The sequence below is a fragment of the Lithobates pipiens genome, unplaced genomic scaffold (genome assembly GCF_037356315.1).
Source record: "Lithobates pipiens isolate NorthernLeopardFrog02 unplaced genomic scaffold, aLitPip1_a1.2 Scaffold_8, whole genome shotgun sequence".
Taxonomy (NCBI): domain Eukaryota; kingdom Metazoa; phylum Chordata; class Amphibia; order Anura; family Ranidae; genus Lithobates; species Lithobates pipiens.
This window is the reverse complement of record NW_027507903.1, coordinates 551,350,945-551,369,781: the sequence shown is the minus strand read 5'-3', so window position 1 is coordinate 551,369,781 and position 18,837 is coordinate 551,350,945. Positions and strand designations below refer to the sequence as shown.

Sequence of the window (18,837 nt, the reverse complement as noted above, 5' to 3'; positions counted from 1 at the left end):
AACCTCAAAAAAAATCATACCTCTTACTAAATACCTTGTATTGTCTACTTTTCAAAAATGGGTAATTTTGGGGGGTATTTGTACTGTCATGGCATTTTAGAGCCTCAAGAAATGAGACAGACAGTCAGTACATCAGGATTGATCAATTTCAAATTTATTATAGTTTTGTAGACTCTAACTTCATACAGTCTAAATACGATTCACCTATTTTTGTTTTGCTTTTGTTTTTAACCAAAGAATTGTAGCAGAATACATTTTAACCTTTTTATAAACAAAGATTATTTTCAAAATGTTATAGCATGAAACGGAAACGTTTTTTTTTCTTCACCCAACATGTTTAGTCTTTTATTCCTTTTAGATAATAATTTTAAAAAAGGTGTGTAAAAGGTAAAAAATTAAATTAAATACTTAATCCAAACAATATTACTAAACACAAAAAGTTGCGCAAATATAAATAGTGAAAATGTGTTAAAACACCCTTGAAATAAGGTAATTTTAATAAAAATCTGGATAAAATTGCAATAAATTATTTGTGTAAAAATGCAAAAAAAAATCTAAATAAAAATTGAAGGGACTATGTGGGGGGAAAAAAAAAAAAAAAAAAGTAAAGATGGGTCATTACATGTTGCATGTGAAATAATGACAGTAAAAAAGCTTCTGAAACACACCCACCTACAGACAAAAATAAACGATCAACAATTCAACACACAAGTGCATATGAAAATGTGTATATGTGATGGTAAAACCTCAAAAAAAAGTCCAAAAACATACAAAAAATAAATTTATATATGTATATAGAAAAAAAGTCCAAAGCGGGAGATGAAAACAGCTGGTGTGATCCTACAGACTCTGTGGCTGTATCAGATTCATCCTACACAGGTATATCAGATATTGAACATCTATCCTTACGGGGGACAAAAACAAGCGGCCAGATGGCTTCTTACCAGATCTGATGGACTCCTAATTACGGGAGTTGTTCTCGCAAGAGTGACTGAAGGATTCCGCTTGCCTGTGTTTCTCCTCGGTCACGGGGCTGTGTTCCTGGATGCTGAGCCACAGGTCTTTCACGGTCTTGTTACACAGCCATTTTCATAGAGTTTTGTTCTTTATTTTACCAGCTCAGCTCAGCGATTCCATTCAGGTTTTATAAAAGGAGAAAAAAACTGACGGGAACTCATGTGCGGTAAATTCTTTAGGAGTTTATTCCAACGATAAAAACTTTTCCAAGCACATTTAAAAGGATAATATAAAAATACACTCGGCAGCAACAAAAATTCATTCACATTGCCTGCTGGTGTGTGGTGATGTCACAGACCACTCTATCGACGGGGGTTCCTTGTAAAAAGCATTGACTGGGAATGGAGTCCCAGTCAATGCTTTTTACAAGGAAACCGTCGGTAGATAATGTGTGGCAATAGCCTCCGGATGCAATAGACAAGCCACGTGTGGGGACCCAGCAAGCATGATGAACCCCATGTCCTAGCCCTGCCCTGCTAGTTTCGTCATTCAACGTGTTCCCGAAGCAGTAGGACTTCTGACCTCACCACGCCATCTTTATATTGGGATCTAACCAATCCCTAACATACATTATTCTAGCAATGTGCATTGTCAACATCAAAAAACTTACATAAGTTTTTTGTTTTTTTGTGTATGTATGTATGTATATATATATATATATATATATATATATATATATATTTAATTTATACAGTGCTGTGAAAAGGTATTTGCCCCCTTCCTGATTTCTTATTATTTGGCATATTTCTCACACTTAAATTATTCTGATCATCAAACTAATTTTAATATCACACAAAGATCACCTGAGTAAAGCTGCAGTTTTTCAAAATATTTCATTTATTAAGGGAAATAAAGCTGTTCAAACCTGCCTGTTTGTATGTGAAAAAGTAATTGCCCCTCCCATGCTGAATCAAGAATGAACTGTGATTAACCACAATTTTTTGGAAAGCTGAGTAAAATTTCACTTGCCACACCCAAGCCTGATTACTGCCAGACCTGTTGAATCAAGAAATCACATAAATAGAAGCTTTATGACAAGGTTAAGCATGCTAACAGATCACAAAAAGCTACACATCATGCCACAATCTAAAAAAAAATATATTCAAGAACAGATTAGAAACAAAGTAATGTACATGTATCGGACTAGGAAAGGGTTTAAAACCATTTCTAAGGCTTTGGAACTCCAGTGAACCATGGGGAGATCCATTATTCCCAAATGGAGATAACTTGGAACAGTGGTGAACCTTCTCAGGAGTGGTCGGCCTACAAAAAATGACTCCAAGAGCATGACAATGACAATTCAGCCAGGAGGTCCTAAAAGAACCCAAAACAACATCTAAAGAACTGCAGGCCTCACTTGCCTCAGGTAAGATCACTGTTCATGATTCAACAATAAGGAGACTGGGCAAAAATGGCATCCATGGGAGAGTTCCAAGGCCAAAGCCACTGCTGACCAAAAAGAACACAACAGCTCCTCTCACATTTACTAAAAAAAAAACATTGTCCCCAAGACTTTTAGGCAAATATTCTGTGGACTGATGAGACAAAAATGTTACTTTTTTTGGAAGGTGTGCGGCCCGTTACATCTGGCATAAAACTAATACAGCATTTCATAACAAGAACATCCTTCCAACAGTCAGACATGGTGGTGGTTGTAGCGTGATGGTCTGGGGCTGCTTTGCAGCTTCAGGACCTGGACGACTCGGCATAATTGATGGAACCATGAATTCTGAGCTCTACCAGAAAATCCTTAAAGGAAAATGTCCAATTATCAGTTTGTGAGCTCAAGTGCACTTGGGTTATGCAGCAGGACAATGATCTGAAACACAACAGCAAGTCCACCTCCAAATGGTTGAAAAAATTTAGGTTTTGGAGTGGCCTAGTCAAATTCTGGACTTAAATCCAATTGAGATGCTTTTTCATGACCTTACACAGGCAATTCATGCTGGAAAACCCTCCAATGTGGCTGAATTAAAACAATTCTGCAAAGAAGAGTGGGCCAAAATTGCTCAACAGCAATGTGAAAGACTCTGCCAGTTATCGCAAACGCTTGATTGCAGTTGTTGCCGCCAAGGTTGGCACAACCAGTTATTAGGTTTAGGGGGCAATTACATTTCATAGTGAAAGATATTCTGTGCTCTACAAACTATTATTACCTTTTCTCTTCCCATAGTTATCTAATTTATAAAACCCTACTAGGCACACTGATATAAAGTTACTTATGAAAACACACACATTGCTGCTAGTAAAACACTATCTTATTTATTTCCCAAGAAATTGGGGAAAGCTAACATAAAGTATTAAAAAGACATTACAATATCACAAAGCTTACAATCAGAACATATAATCCAAGAATATGAAAGATACTTATCACACGGTCCTCCGTGAGGCTTTGCTGCATCGTCTAGGCTCAGACCAGGAGAGGGCCTTCACCATGAGGTTTAGGCCGGAGCCATCACCCAGAGTAGGCCGAACCACCACATGGCAGGCTCTTGCAGCAAACAGAGAGACAGCATTGTGTGTGAGCTTTTTCATTCAAACATACACGCCCACTCGTAGCCACCCCCATTTGCCTTCCATCCAATAGATTTCGCCAAGAGGTATTCCTTCACATGTATGTCCATTCTTCAGGAAGCATGCTGTATTGTCCACTATTGATCAGTGTCTCTATTAACGATGAGCCATCTAGCTCGCTCTTACTCCCTTTGAAGCCTGCAATCACACATATCACAGCAGGTGAGTCTGAGTCCAGCTATTGTTCTTCTGATTACAAAGCTTTCATGTGCTTCATTCAACTGAGGCTAAGTGGCTACCTCAACCATGAACAAATACCAGAAGTATTATATGAATTTAATCCAACACATAGCATTGTATTTAAAAGGTGAAAATGTTTGTAATAACATTTTCGGTGTACCACTGACAAGTCTGCAGCAGCATTCTGACTCAATCCCTCAGTCTTTCCATCAATATCTTTGGCGCTACATTTTTTTTAATCTCAGAAAGCTACATTAGCCTGTGAGAATAGAACTCCATCTTCCCTGACCTTTCTTTGGAGCTACAAAAACACAGTGCCACCTTTGCAGAGGTGAAGAAAAAGCTAAGGGATTCATCTTCACGATGGCATACCAAGCCTGTCTCTGAATTCTTTATAATGGGAAAGTGATCTTTGCTAGCTCAGATGAGGCAATGGAGCAGATCTGTACTAAGAACATACACAAGTAGAATGTTGAGTAATTTTTTCTTTGACCCCCCAATTAAATGCATATCTGTGTCTACCATTGCATATGTTTAACCAGCACTGCTGCTCAAGAATTAGTATGTAGTCTTTTAGTTACTGTTACAGGTTTTGGGCCTACAACCCTACTCAAGACTTACTGCTGTTACCTGTTATAGGTTCACACTGACTGACACAGACACCCTATGATAAAACATTCCTTAAATTTTCAGAAATTCAAAACATATTTACATCATTGTTTTGAAAACCTATTCTCTTAAAGTAGAAGTAAGGCTTCCTTTTTAATTGTACCTACAGGTAAGCCTATAATAAGGCGTTTAGGTGATATTTACTATATACGCTGATGTCATCGGCACATGCGCTCTGAAGAAACAACCACCCATGAACGGCGGCTCCCACATGCATGTGTGGGAATGATGTAATTGTGGCTCTGACCAATCACAGCCCTGGAGCCTGCGACCTCGGAAGAAACTTTGGGGCAAATGTTAGCCGACTCAGCAATGTGCAGGTGCCACTTACAGAGCTTCAATCTAAGGTAAGTATTTCATAATGAGCTAGTATGAGATGCATGCTAGCTCATTATGCCTTTGTCTTACAGTTTTTTTTATGTTTACAACCTGTTTAACCAGCTCCCTGTAGACCACTTACTGATTAAGTTACATAGTTAGTAAGGTTGAATAAAGACACCAGTCCAACCTGAGTGTCTACTATTGTCCCTATCCCTGTACATTGGACGCTCACATTGGTCCCTACCCTCAAGGAGCCAACAATCCAAGGTCCCCATTCATATACTAGGGCCAATTTTGGCCAGAAGCCAAACAACCTACCAGCATGTCTTTGGGGCGTGGGAGGAAACCCACGCAGGCACAGAGAGAACATGCAAACTCCAGGCAGGTAGCGTCATGGTTGGTATTCGAACCAGCGACTCTTTTTACTGCTAGGAGAGAGTGCTAACCACCACACCACTGTGCCAACACTCATAAGAAAAGCAAAAGCAGTATGTCTATTTTTATTCCCAACACATATGGAAAAAAAATCAGAAGGCAAGTAAACCTATAAAGCTGGCTACACACTATAAGAAAATCTTGCATGGAGCGTTCGATTTCCGTATAGCGTGTACACAACTTTCGACATCCAATTCAGACTTTACAAATTAAAATTTCTGAAGGGACAAACTTCCAAATTTACTTTTGTAAATCACCAGAATGAACAATTTTCGCTTAATGTATGCTTTTGTACGAGAAAAATCAGATATGACAGACTGCGCATGATTAGAAAGACTAAACAACAAAAAAAAGCCTTTGCCGTACGATAATTTCTATACATTATCTCTATCCTTGGTTCCTGCTTGCTGTGAAACATCGAGGAAAACCAGAAAATTGTGATGTGATGCCTTCACCATGGGGAGGGTAGCACTGGCAAAACCCTTTCTGTACCCATGTTGATGAGGACAAGAGCATCTTCTCCAAAACCCCGGCCTGGTGGTTGTAAGGGTCTAATTGGAATCTGGAAGCCCCTTAAAAATACGAGGGGCCACAGATACAGCTATGGTTGCCACCCCATCCCAGAACACATATTATTTACACAGGTTCTGACGCTAATTTAATGCAGCTAAGGCATTAAGTGAATTTCAAGTGGTTGTAAATACTGTAAAAAAAATCCAAAACAAATGCAAGACAAAGGCATAATGAGCTAGTATGCTTAAGGCAAAAAAAGAAGAAACAATACTGTGCTAATTTGTGAAACAATCAAAAAGAAAGCTGCTACATACGAATGTGACAAATATTCATGTGAAAAAAGAAATATAAAATGTAGAGCTAGTGTCAAAATACCATATGTTTATGGCACACACTAAAAGTGACCATCAACCTAAATATGCTAATCAGTGATTAAATAAAAATAAAGATTAAAAAATATATAAATATAAGTAAGTCCATAAAGTGTCTGTCCAGATACTTGATGGATCCGCCACAAAGCCGACTGGTTTATAGAGGAAAAAGGCCAGCAGTTGAGTAAACCTCTAAAGATGATGACATCAGTACAACAATATAGATGGATACTCTTACCAGAGCTGATGGACCTGCATGTCAGCAACACCAGATCATAAAAGCATGTAAAGCCCCGATCATGCAGAGATTATATGCCGGGTCATGGATGATCCTCCATTAATACGAGCCAGTCTGTGATGTCATCAGGAGACTTTTGCACAATGGAAACAATGAATCTTGGAGCAGATGATATGTAAAACATGAAAAACACAAGCTCCCAATGGTGTAGATCAAAAAGCAAAATGACTGTTTATTTTCATAAAAACCTACAAAAAAGTATACAAAACAAAATAAAACAGTGATCGCGAGATTAAAAAGCAAGAAACCGGGCCCTACGCGTTTCATCCTTCTACTGGGGCATACTAGCTCATTATGAATTACTTACCTGAGATCGAAGCCTCCACAGCGGTCCTCATTCCCAGCTCTGACATCAATCTGGGGGGTTACTTCCGGGTATCACGGCTCTAGCGCTGTGATTGGCCGGAGCTGCAATGACATCACTCCCACGCATGTGCGCAGGAGCCGCTGATAACAGCACAGTACAACTGAAGCAACGGCACGTACGTTTTTTTTTTGCTTTGCTTTTTTACTTTCAGTTTGCTTAAGTGTGCATGTGCTGATGACTTTGTCACATGCAAATACAGGGATGTCTCCTAAACCGTGCAGGTTTAGGCGATATCCAGTATAGCTACAGGCAAGCCTAATTATAGGCTTGCCTGTAGTATAAAGTGGTTGGAAAGGGTTTACAACCACCTTAATTACTACCATAAAGTGATTGTAAAGTCTTTTTTTTTTTTTTAAATAAACATGTTATATACTTACCTGCACTGTGAAATGGTATTGCACAGAGCAGCCCAGATCCTCTGCTTCTCAGGTGCCTCTTTGGTGCTCCTGGCCCCTCCCTCCTGTCAAGTGCCCCCACAGCAAGCAGCTTGCTATGGGGGCCCCCTCTGTCTGCTGATTGGCTAACTGAATTTGACAGCAGCGGGAGCCAATGGCAACGCTTCTGCATCTCAACCAATCAGATGGCCTAAGCATGGATCAAGATGGGGCTCAGGTAAATTTTAGGTGGCTGCTGCAAAATGAAGGTTTTTTATCTTAATGCATTTAATGCATTAAGATAAAAAAAATGTAAAAAAAACATTCTGCACTTTAATCAGCTACAGAACCTGTGTACTTAATATGTGTTTTGGGTTTAAAGGGATGAGGTGACAAGCTTAGATCATATACCCCCCCCCCCCCATGTGAATGCATAAGGAGTACATAGTACCCTCATTCATTCACATAAAAAATGAAAATATCAAATAAAGATACACTTTTTAACAATTTGACACAGTGCATGTAAACAGTTGTAGGTTTGCTGCAACTTGCATAAACGCAAGAGCCAAACAGTCCATTGAAGTGCCCTTTACAAATAAAGCTTATTGAAGTAAAAAATAAAGTATTACAGCGAAATGCTGTGCATGTTAAAATACAACTCAGCATGCCAAAGAACAGTAATGCATGTGCGTTTACCTGTGCTCAATGCACACATTGCCAGGCTTGCCTGTTTTGCTGCATGAAAATCATATTCAGTCCAAAGATACCGAGGTGCCTTGGCGGGGCTCTGTGACTTATGCATGTATTTGCAAATGTGTGCAGACTAAACCCCTGTTTTTAACGCATATTGTTAGACAGGTTAATTGGTTGTCTGTGGGCTGGTGGTAAGTAAAGCTTGTTTTTTTCCTCGGTTTATCCTTGGGTTTGTTTGTGTATGAAAATCACATAATTATTAATAGGCGGGGGAAAATACAAGGAAGTAAAAAAAAAATCATACAAATGGGTGCATTTCCTTATTATGACTGACTGTTGCTTACACACTGTGCAGATCAGAATGGAGAGAGTGTGTCCAGAGTTCCCATCTGGTCAAAAAACGTGCGATTCCCTCTGGACGTCACGGACTTCTCAGTGCCTCGTAATCATCCTACTGCTGGTGAGTGTAAGAGGGCACCGACAGAGCACACAAGAAGTCTGATAAAGACACTTCATGTACACAAACCTACTCTGGCAGTTGCAAAACTTGAGTTTAGGAGCTTTTGGTGTTTTTTGTTTGTCAAAGCCCCTAAACTCGACTCCATAATAGTCTATGTGTCCGTGCACACATCAGAGCTTAGGAGCTGCCGCGTTTAGGCAGAAATATTGCGTTCAGGATAGGAACATTTAGACTGCTGGCCGTGGGAATCCGCAAACCGCAGGAAAACTGCACCACGTTTTTGCGGTTATTTTGCCACGTTTTGCGTTTTCCCAGGGCCATAGTAAATATTAGAGTAGGGCTAGTGTACATGAAGAGTAAAGCTTCAGTCACCGTAAGGTACTAACTCTCTGTTTTTGCTCAGACTGTCTGAATACAGTAATCATTATCTTAGCAGTCTCAGCAGGATTGTACCACTAGAGAGTGAATCTAATAACGTTCATAAAATACAATCATTACAATCATCTTTTTGGCTAATTCTATAATTTAAGTGTGTTTGCAGTGCTTTTTTGGAAAAAAAATTCCTTTATTTAAATTTTTTCCTTTTTTTCCTAAACTGCGTTTACATGTGTTTCACACTTTCATTTGCACTTATTTAGTATGCATTTATGCTGTGTTCATTCTGTGTTTAACAACCGGAATACAGGGCACTTTCCCCCGTTCCTGCCCAGGCAATTTTTTAGCTTTCAGTGCGTGGACATGCAATACTGTACCCAAATAAATCTTTTTATCAATATCTTCACACAAATATAGCTTTCTTTTGGTGGTATTTAATCACTGCTGGGATTTTTATTTTTTACTAAAGAAAATAAAAAAGCCTGAAAATTTTGGAAAAAAATAAAAAATTCTTAGTTACTGTCAGTAAATGTTGCCAATAAGTAATTTTTCTCCTTCACTGATCTGCACTGATGAGGCTGCACTGATGGGCACTGATAGGCTGCATTGATGGGCCCTGATGAGGTGGTACTGATTAGGTGGCACTGATGAGGAGGCGCTAATATTCCACACTGATGGGCACTGATAGGTGGCACTAATATGCCACACTGATGGACAGCACTGGTGGCACGGATGTGTGGCACTGATGGGCAGCACTGATGGGAGGCCCTGACTGGCATCAATTATGGGCACTGATTGGTGGCAATGATGGGCACTGATTGGTGGCACTAATGGGCTCTTATTGGTGGCACTGATAGGCACTGATTGGTGGCACTGATGGGCCTTGCTTGGGCTTACCTGTAATCAGGGTACTAATGATCAGTGCCCTGATTACCTGCCCAGGTCTCCCCTGGGAGGAGATGCCGCTGATCATCACTCCTTGCCACACACTCTTCCAGTGTGAGGCGAGGAGAGACAATTCACGGCACTTACCGCATTTACATGTGACCGGCTGTGATTGGACACAGCCGATCACATGGTTAAAGAGCCACGGCCGTGGCTCTTCACAGAGATCGGGATCGTGCCATGTCCTAGTAACAGCGCGTCATTCTGGGATGCTGCTGTATGACGAGAGCCGCACCTTCCCTCCGTCTTTTGACGGTGGGCGGACGGCAAGCACTTAAAATGTAACTGACTGCATCCGGTGTAAATGAGCCCTTAAAGTGTATCTGAATTCAAAAACCAAAATACAATGCAGTGTACCAATCCTTAGATGTTGTAGCTGTGTTAGTTTTCTACTCACTCCTCCATTGTATTTATGAAAGAGCAATACAACCATCTTTGGACAATAGCATTGCCATCCTGTAGACAGAGTGTGAGTTATGCCCCGTACACACGATCAGACTATCTGGTGGAATTGGTCAGGTGAACCAGAGTCCGCCGGACAATCCCCCCGTGTGTGGGCTCCGGCGGACTTTTTTTCCCAAAAGTCCGAAGGATTTAGAAAGAAGTTTTGACTCAAAATCGTCCGCCGAACTTTTGAAATGAACGGATTTGCCCACACACGGAAAAAAGTCAGTTAATTTTGAACGAGGTTCCAGGTATTCAGGTAGATGGGACTAGTGAAGGAAGTCAATGTCGCCGCCTTCAGCGGCGAGATTGACAAGACGCTGCCTCCGCCACCTGGTATGGACTTAAAGGGGAAGCCCTACGCCGAAAAAACGGCGTGGTGGGTCCCCCCCAAGTCCATATCATACCCTTATCCGAGCACGCAGCCCGGCCGGTCAGGAAATGGGGTCGGGATTGGCAAGCGCCCCCCATCCTAAGCCGTACCAGGCCGTGTGCCCTCAACATGGGGGGGGGTGATTTGGGGAAGGGGGGCCGTGCACCCCCCAACCCCAAAGTACCTTGTCCCCATGTTGATGAGGACAAGGGCCTCTTCCCGACAACCCTGGCCGCTGGTTGTCGGGGTCTGCGGGCGGGGGGCTTATCGAATCCGGGAGCCCCCTTTAATAAGGGGGCCCCAGGATCCTGGCCCCCTACCCTATGTGAATGAGTATGGGGTACAATGTGCCCCTACCCATTCACCTGGTGAAAAAAAGTGTAAAAAAAACACAACATAAGCTCTGGTGGTCTTCCATCTTGGGGGTCTTGTCCCCCTCTTCGGTTCTTCTTGCCGGGCCTCTGATTCCTTCTTCCAGCTCAGCTCAGCGACAGAAGACCGGGCCACCGCTAGTAAAAGAGCTATAGGAAGAAAGTGGAAGCCTAGCAAGAAGAACCGAAGTGGGGGATAAGACCCCCGAAGTCGGAAGAAGACCCCCGGGCGGAGGCACAAAGAAGAAGAAAGCCGGGCTCCTCCACTAGTAAAAGAGCTAGCACAAGATAGCTGAGGAGTCTGGCGAGAAGACCCCCAAGACGGAAGACCACCGGAGCTGTGCAATAAATTATTTTAAAACCTTGTGTTGTGTTTTTTTACACTTTTTTTCACCAGGTGAATGGGTAGGGGTACATTGTACCCCATACTCATTCACATAGGGTGGGGGGCTGGTATCTGGGGGCCCCCTTATTAAAGGGGGCTCCCGGAATCCGATAAGCCCCCCGCCCATAGACCCTGAAACCAACGGCCAGGGTTGTCGGGAAGAGGCCCTTGTCATCATCAACATGGGGACAAGGTGCTTTGGGGTGGGGGCCCCCCTTCCCCAAAGCACCCCCCATGTTGAGGGCACGCAGCCTGGTATTGCATGCTCAGATAAGGGTCTGATATGGACTTGGGGGGGCCCCCAATGCCGTTTTTTCGGCTTAGGGCTTCCCCTTTAAGTCCATACCAGGTGACGGGCCAGCGACATGTCAATCTCGCCGCTGAAGGCGGCGACATTGACTTTCTTCGCTAGTCCCGTCTACCTGGAGCCACGTTCAAAATGAACGGACTTTCCTCCGTGTGTGGGCAAGTCCGTTCATTTCGACAGTCCGGCGGACTTCCGCCATAGTCCGGCAGTTTGTCCTCCGCACCTAGTCCGCCAGAAAAGTCCGGTCATGTGTGGGCAGGGCCGCTTGTTCGGAAAGTCCGGCGGACCTCTGCTTCAAAGTCCGGCGGTTTGTCCGCCGGATAGTCCGATCGTGTGTACATGGCATTAGATGGACTGGTAGATCTAGATTGACTTTACATAAGTAACTAACAAATTAAAGCTGAACTCCAGCTAACACTGTAAGCACCTCCTGATGATGTCCTTTGGTGTGACGAAACATACACTTAGGGGCTGGAATTCCACTCGGTCTGACAGCCGCTTCCGTGGTCTGGAACCCATGCATGCAGAGTGGCAACAAGCTATACAAAAACAATTGCCAGATGACCCTCGAGTGCCAGGAGGGGCATCAGCAATTGTGAGTGTTCTGGAATTTAATAAAAGTTATGCGCTACCAGTTGCCTCTCTGCTTGATTCCTTCCATGCACGGGAGCATATTGAGGATCTTAGTAACAACGGCTGCATTCAGGAAAACTGCCACGCACAGCAGATCTGTGGAACGAGCCTTAATGACCTACCTTGGTGTAAGCTAGGGTGGTCATATTATTTCAGTGAGTGTGGTCCCATCGGGGGAAAGGTTTGCACATAGTGGAAGGCTGGTGGTGAAGAGTGTGACACTATAGAAGGAATTATTTTTTGAAGCACAGTTACTTTTTGACCACAGGCACTTTTGAGAGCCATTCATTGCACAGTTCCCCTCCCTAAATTGTCTCATCCATGGCTGCAGAGTGGGTCGGAGCACAGTGGACCCCATTGCTCCCCAGGGCCCATGAGCACTGTACACTTAGCGCCCATGGATGATACGCCACTGCAGCTGATGAAGGAAGTTAAAAAATAACAGACTTACTGGCAGGATCAACAGGTATTACAACTTTGTTACGGGTGAACTTGGGAAAACAAAGACTGCCTTGTTATTGCTACTGACAGACTGCACCATACCTGTATATGTTCACCCATAGTTCCATGTCAAAGCCCAGCTATTTTTTTTTTCCTTTTAAAAAATCTCTTCTGCCTTCTGCGTGGGAAAAAGAGGCTTGCAAAGCAACCACCTGCTCCCCCTGCTCCAGCGCTGCCCTTAATGTCCTCTTCCACCATTAGCCACAAGCTCCATTCCAGGTTAGAAGACACCGACTCTACTGTGAGCCCTGACTGTCATGGACACAAATCAATTTGGCCAAGATGCCAAACCCGGACAAATACCGGGCAGAGATGTTGGCTTCGACAAGGGCATTAGCAGATGTCACATCGCAGCAGGGGATGTGAGTATAATTCCACTTTAAGGTAGGCACACTGTATGTTACAGGGGTGACAAATCCAAAGCTTTTCTAGTTTTGGATAAAAGAAGGATTAGAACCTACTGTATGTCAGAGTCTTACTGCATTCCCGACTGTGTCCACATTGATGGGATTTCTGGATTTCTGCGGCGAATTCCGAACGTTATGGGCCGTTCGCGCCAAATTCGTGTGGCGCTCATGGCCCACAATGCACTGCGTCATCGCAGTGCATTGCTGGCTCATGATTGGCCAAGCATGCACTGTGACCCCGCATGCTTGGCCAATCACAGCGCCAGCAGCGAGGAGAGCTATATTCACCTCACCTATATAGCTAGTGATCTATCTTTTATAATAGAGCTTGCAGTCAGTAGTGTTAGGAGCTTGTGTGTGCTGTCTGCATGCTCTGTACCCAGTACACACTGCTATATCCACCTACATAGCTCTTCTCTATTTGAGCCATCTGCCATCTGCAGGAGTTATTGGAAGTTGTGTGTGCCTCCAGCACAGCACAGTATACATCTGTATATACCCCTTTATCTCTGGTGTTCTATAATAAAGGCATCTGCAGGAGTTAGTGGGTGTTTTGTGCCTCCAGCACAATATACACCTGTATCTACCCTTTATTGCTGTTCTCTAATAGAGCCATCTGCAGGGCTTAGTGGGTGTTGTGTGACTCCATTACAGTATACCCCTTTATCTCTGGTGTTCTATAATAAAGGCATCTGCAGGAGTTAGTGGGTGTTGTGTGACTCCAGCACAATATACACCTGTATCTACCCTTTATTGCTGTTCTCTAATAGAGCCATCTGCAGGGCTTAGTGGGTGTTGTGTGACTCCATTACAGTATACCCCTTTATCTCTGGTGTTCTATAATAAAGGCATCTGCAGGAGTTAGTGGGTGTTGTGTGCCTCCAGCACAATATACACTACCCAACTGCTGTTTTACCCAACTCCCTTCAGGCCATTACCATGTCTGGAAGGCCAGCAAGGAGAGGCAGACAGGCACAAGCCGATAAAAGAGGGCAAGCAGGCTCTGTGTCTAGAGACAACAGTGCTGGTCGTGGACACGGTGCATTGTCATCAGCACGTGGCCATGGGACACGCTTGTCCTTCTTTTCGGCAGCTGGACATGTTGAACCGCAACATGCCAACGACTTGATAGAGTGGATGACCAAGCCCTCTTCATCCTCCTCATCCTCTCTCACCCAGTCTCAGGGTACTAGCAAAGCAGCTGCCAATGCATCGTCTTCCCTCGTCTCAATGTCATCATCAGTGACTCCTTCCCTAGACCCACCACGTCCTCCTGAGGAGTCTCCTGAACTCTTTGAGCACAGTGTTGGGTACATGCTCCAGGAGGATGCCCAGTGTTTTGTAGGCTCTGATGATGACACTCAGCTAGAGGAAGGCAGTAGCGTGAATGCAGAGAGAGGGGATGCTCAAGAAGGACAGCAATCTGGCAGTCATGTCCCACAAGCGCAGAGCTCCGCCTGTGCAGGGCGCTGCCTCTGCACGTTATTCTAAAAGTTCTTTGGTGTGGGCCTTTTTTGAGACGAGTGCATCAGATCGCACCGCTGCTATTTGCAACATATGTCTCAAGCGTATCTCGCATGGCCAAAACATCAGCCGCTTGGGCACCACATGCTTGACCAGACATATGTTGACCTGCCATGCAGCTCATTGGCAAACGTACCTCAAAGACCCACACCAAAGAACAAAGCGGACCTCTCCTTGCTCCTCATCTGCTGGCATCTCCAACCCCACTAGACCTTCAGTCCTCTCTGAAACCTGCTCTGAGAGGAATGAAGGTGTAGAATTAGGTGTGTCACAGCCAAGTGCTTCCGGGCACTCTGCTAGCAGTACACCCACGTCCGATTATAGCAGGCAAATGTCCCTGCCCCAGCTGCTGGACCGGCGAAAGAAGTTCACTCCCAGCCATCCACATGCCCAGCGGTTGAATGCTAGCTTGGCTAAATTGCTAGCACTTCAACTGCTGCCTTTTCAGTTGGTAGACTCGGCCCCCTTCCGTGAGTTTGTACAATGTGCGGTTCCTCAGTGGCAGGTCCCCAAACGCCACTTTTTCTCACGGAAGGCGATTCCGGCTCTCTACCGGCATGTGGAAGGCAATGTCCTTGCCTCGCTGGACAGGGCGGTCAGCGGTAAGGTGCATATTACCGCTGACTCATGGTCCAGCAGGCATGGACAGGGACGTTACCTGTCTTTCACGGCCCATTGGGTCACTCTTCTGGCAGCTGGGAAGGATGCAGGACAAGGTGCAGTAGTGTTGGAGGTTGTTCCGCCACCACGCCTCCAAAATGCTACTATTGGTTGTGACACACCTCTCTCCTCAACCCCCTCCTCTTCTTCTTCCTCCATGGCCTCTTCCAGTGCTCTGTCCTCAGAACCAGCGGTGCTCCGTAGGCGTTCCAGGGGCTACGCAAGTACGCAGGCAAAACGATGCCATGCCGTGCTTGCGCTGGTTTGTTTGGGGGACAGGAGCCACACTGGGGCGGATGTTTTGTCAGCTCTGCAGGGGCAGGCCGAGAGGTGGTTGACGCCACGCCAGCTTAAGCCAGGAATGGTGGTTTGTGTCACGTCCTTAACCTGGTTGTGCAGCAGTTCTTGGGCAGGTACCCCGGCTTACAGGATGTCCTGAAGCAGGCCAGGAAAGTCTGTGTTCATTTCTGCCGATCATTTAATGCCTGTGCTCGGCTGGCTGAGCTCCAAAAGGAGTTGAACCTGCCCAAGAACTGCCTTATATGTGACATGCCCACCAGGTGGAACTCAACGTTGGCCATGCTGCAGCGGCTGCACACGCAGCAGAGGGCCATCAATGAGTACCTGTGCGACTACGGCACCAGGACAGGGTCAGGGGAGCTCGGTTTTTTCTCACCACGCCAGTGGGGCATGATCAGGGATGCATGCACTGTCCTGTCACCGTTTGAGGAGGCCACAAGGATGGTGAGCAGTGACAGTGCATGCATCAGTGATACTGTACCTCTTGTCCACCTCTTGGAGCATACGCTGCGTGGAATAATGGACAGGGCACTTGAGGCAGAACAGAGGCAGGAAGAGGAGGACTTCCTTGTCTCTCAAGGCCCCCTTTATCCAGACAGTGTTCCTGCTGTGCCACCCACCACACAGGAAGAGGAAGAGGAGGAGGAAGAGGAGGAGGAGGATGATTGTGTCAGCATGGAGGTGGAGACTGGCACTCAGCATCAGCAGCAGCAGTCTTGTAGGGATGATTTACAGTCCCAAGAAACACATGGACTTGTACGTGGCTGGGAGGAGGTAGCTGCGGATCATGTTTTCCTTAGTGACCCAGAGGACTCCGGACCGAATGCCTCAGCTAACCTACGCTGCATGGCCTCCCTGATCCTGCAAAGCCTGCGGAAGGATCCTCGTATTCTTCGGATTAAGGAGAGGGACCATTACTGGCTGGCCACTCTCCTTGATCCACGGTACAAGGGTAAGGTTGCCGACCTTATCTTGCCATCGCAGAGGGAGCAGAGGATGAGACATCTCCGGGAGGCCTTGCAGAAAGGTCTGTGCAACGCGTTCCCAGAGACTGGGAGGTTACAAACTCCTGGTCCTGGACAACGGGTTGCTGAGGCATTGGTCAGAAGGAGCGATGGAGAAGGTGGCCGTCTGACTGATGCTTTCAGACAATTTTTTAGTCCGCAGCCCCAAGGTATGATCGGTTCCAGCAACCATCGCCAGCGTCTGATTTACATGGTGCAGGAATACCTAGGGGCAAGGTCAGACTTGGACACCTTTCCCACCGAAAATCCTCTGGCTTACTGGGTCTTGAGGATGGATCACTGGCCAGAGCTTGCACAGTATGCAATTAAGCTACTGGCCTGTCCTGCATCCAGCGTTCTTTCGGAACGCACCTTCGGTGCTGCTGGTGGCTTTGTTACCGATCACAGGGTGCGCCTGTCCACCGAATCACCGAGGTCTTGGATCACCCACAGCTACAATGCACCTGAAGCTGATGTAACCGAATATTTTTTTTTGAAATATCACATCCCTTCAAGACTGCCTATGCTGATGCTGAGTGACCGTCCTGTTATGTTGATTGTCTATCCTCTTCCTCCTCCGCTGATATGTTGGAAGAACATTTCTGGTTCTGGGTGATGCCATCAGCCCAATTTTTCTGCCCCTGTTTAACAGGGGCGTTTAATTACAATTTTTGATGCAATGCTTTGCAGCAGGGCTAATTCCTGCAATAAAAATAGAGTATATGGGAGAGGTTGCAGTGTGTTGGCACCAGCACCAGTGCCTAAGGCCTAATTTTTCTGCCCCTGTTTAACAGGGGCGTTTAATTACAATTTTTGATGCAATGCTTTGCAGCAGGGCTAATTCCTGCAATAAAACTAGAGTATATGGGAGAGGTTGCAGTGTGGTGGCACCAGCACCAGTGCCTAAGGCCCAATTTTTCTGCCCCTGTTTAACAGGGACATGTAATTACAATTCTTGATATAATATTTCACAGGAGGGCCCGTTCCTGTGCCCACCCAGAGTAACTGTGAGGACTTATAGTGTTGTGGCACCAGCACCACAACCACCAAAGGTCAATTTTTCTACCACTGTTCAACAATGGCATGTAATTACAATTCTTGATATAATCGTTCACAGCAGGGCGCTCCAGCGCCCACCAAGAGTCACTTTGAGGGCTTACAATGTTGTGGCAAAACCAACACCTTGTTCCGCCATTTCTGCAGAGCATATAGGGCAGGCCCCTACTTTCAAACATCCAACTTACAAACATCTCCTACTTGCAAATGGAAGGAGACAACAGCAAGTGAGATGAAAAAAGATGTACGACAAAACAAATTATACAGGGGTGATAACCCTTTCCTATGTTTTCCAAAAAGCTTAAAAATAGTTTTTTTGACTGGAGCTACACTTTAAAAATGTACCAGTTGAAAATTACAAACAGATTCAACTTAACACAACAAACCTACACAGTCCCTGTCTTGTTTGCACCGCCTGTATACTGCTGTTCTGAGTATATAGGGCCTGGGGGCCACACGCAATTCCTTTTTTTAATATGGGTACTGGGTTCCCCTTAATATGCGTACAAGACCCAAAGGGGCTGGTAATGGGCAGGGAGGGCTACCCATGCCATTTTTCTCAATGATTTTCAACCATATTGCAGGAACCAGATATAACATTAAAACCGCAAGCAGTTTTAAATGATGTTATTTCCGTTTAATGTCATTTTGTGCAGGGACTGTTCTAAACACGGGAAACACATGGCACTTCACAGGCATACTACAGACACCCCCCAGGCACCATATTTAAAGGAATATTTCACTTTTTTTTTTTTTACTTTAATCGTCATTAAAATCAGTGCTCCCGCCAAAACGGCCATTCTTAAAAATATTTTAGGCATTGACCCATGTGCTCTGGGGCAGGAGCCAGGTCCCCAAACCCTTTTTAGGACAGTATCTTGCATATTAGCCGTTAAAATTAGCATTTTTAATTTCGAACGTTCGAGTCCCATAGACTTTAATGGGGTTCTAAAGTTCGTACGAATTTGGGGTCCGTTTGAAAGTTCTGGTGCGAACCGAACCGGAGGGTGTTCGGCTCATCCCTAAACAGGACATCATTTTATGTTTTCTTTGATAGTTGTCACTAGCACTGGTTGGAAAGTGGAGTCCCCTCGTCTCTTGTTCTGGTTACCACTATAACATTTTGGACTTTCCATAACTTTTCTGCCCATGACAATAGTTATCAGGACAAAATAATTAGAGTAAGAGTAAATCACACCAACGAGAACCCAGAAAAACATTCCAACCTACTCTAAAACCAGAAAAAAAATAGACTTGCAAAAGCAAATGTTTTATGTTTC

At 44.8% G+C, this 18,837-nt stretch overlaps 1 protein-coding gene and 1 long non-coding RNA gene across 4 annotated transcripts in view; one reads left to right on the top strand and one right to left on the bottom strand.

The window, feature by feature from the left end:
- Positions 1-1,836: 1,836 nt before the first annotated feature.
- Positions 1,837-7,977, bottom strand: LOC143960890 (uncharacterized). Of its 2 annotated transcripts, none has more exons than XR_013270381.1 (3): positions 7,816-7,977; positions 6,319-6,566; positions 1,837-3,729 (listed from the first exon to the last, which is right to left on the bottom strand). It is a non-coding gene; the product is annotated as an uncharacterized LOC143960890 (long non-coding RNA). The 2 variants fall into 2 exon arrangements; XR_013270382.1 differs by having other exon boundaries at positions 6,319-6,476; positions 7,816-7,973.
- A 156-nt stretch (positions 7,978-8,133) lies between these two features.
- The window catches only part of LOC143960889 (tumor necrosis factor receptor superfamily member 26-like), a 54,321-nt gene continuing 43,617 nt past the window's right edge, over positions 8,134-18,837 (top strand). For both annotated transcript variants that reach the window (XM_077469879.1, XM_077469878.1), the window contains exon 1: positions 8,134-8,272. In XM_077469879.1, the coding sequence (XP_077326005.1) occupies positions 8,138-8,272 (135 nt within the window). In that variant the 5' untranslated portion in view covers positions 8,134-8,137. The remainder of the gene's footprint in view (positions 8,273-18,837) is intronic.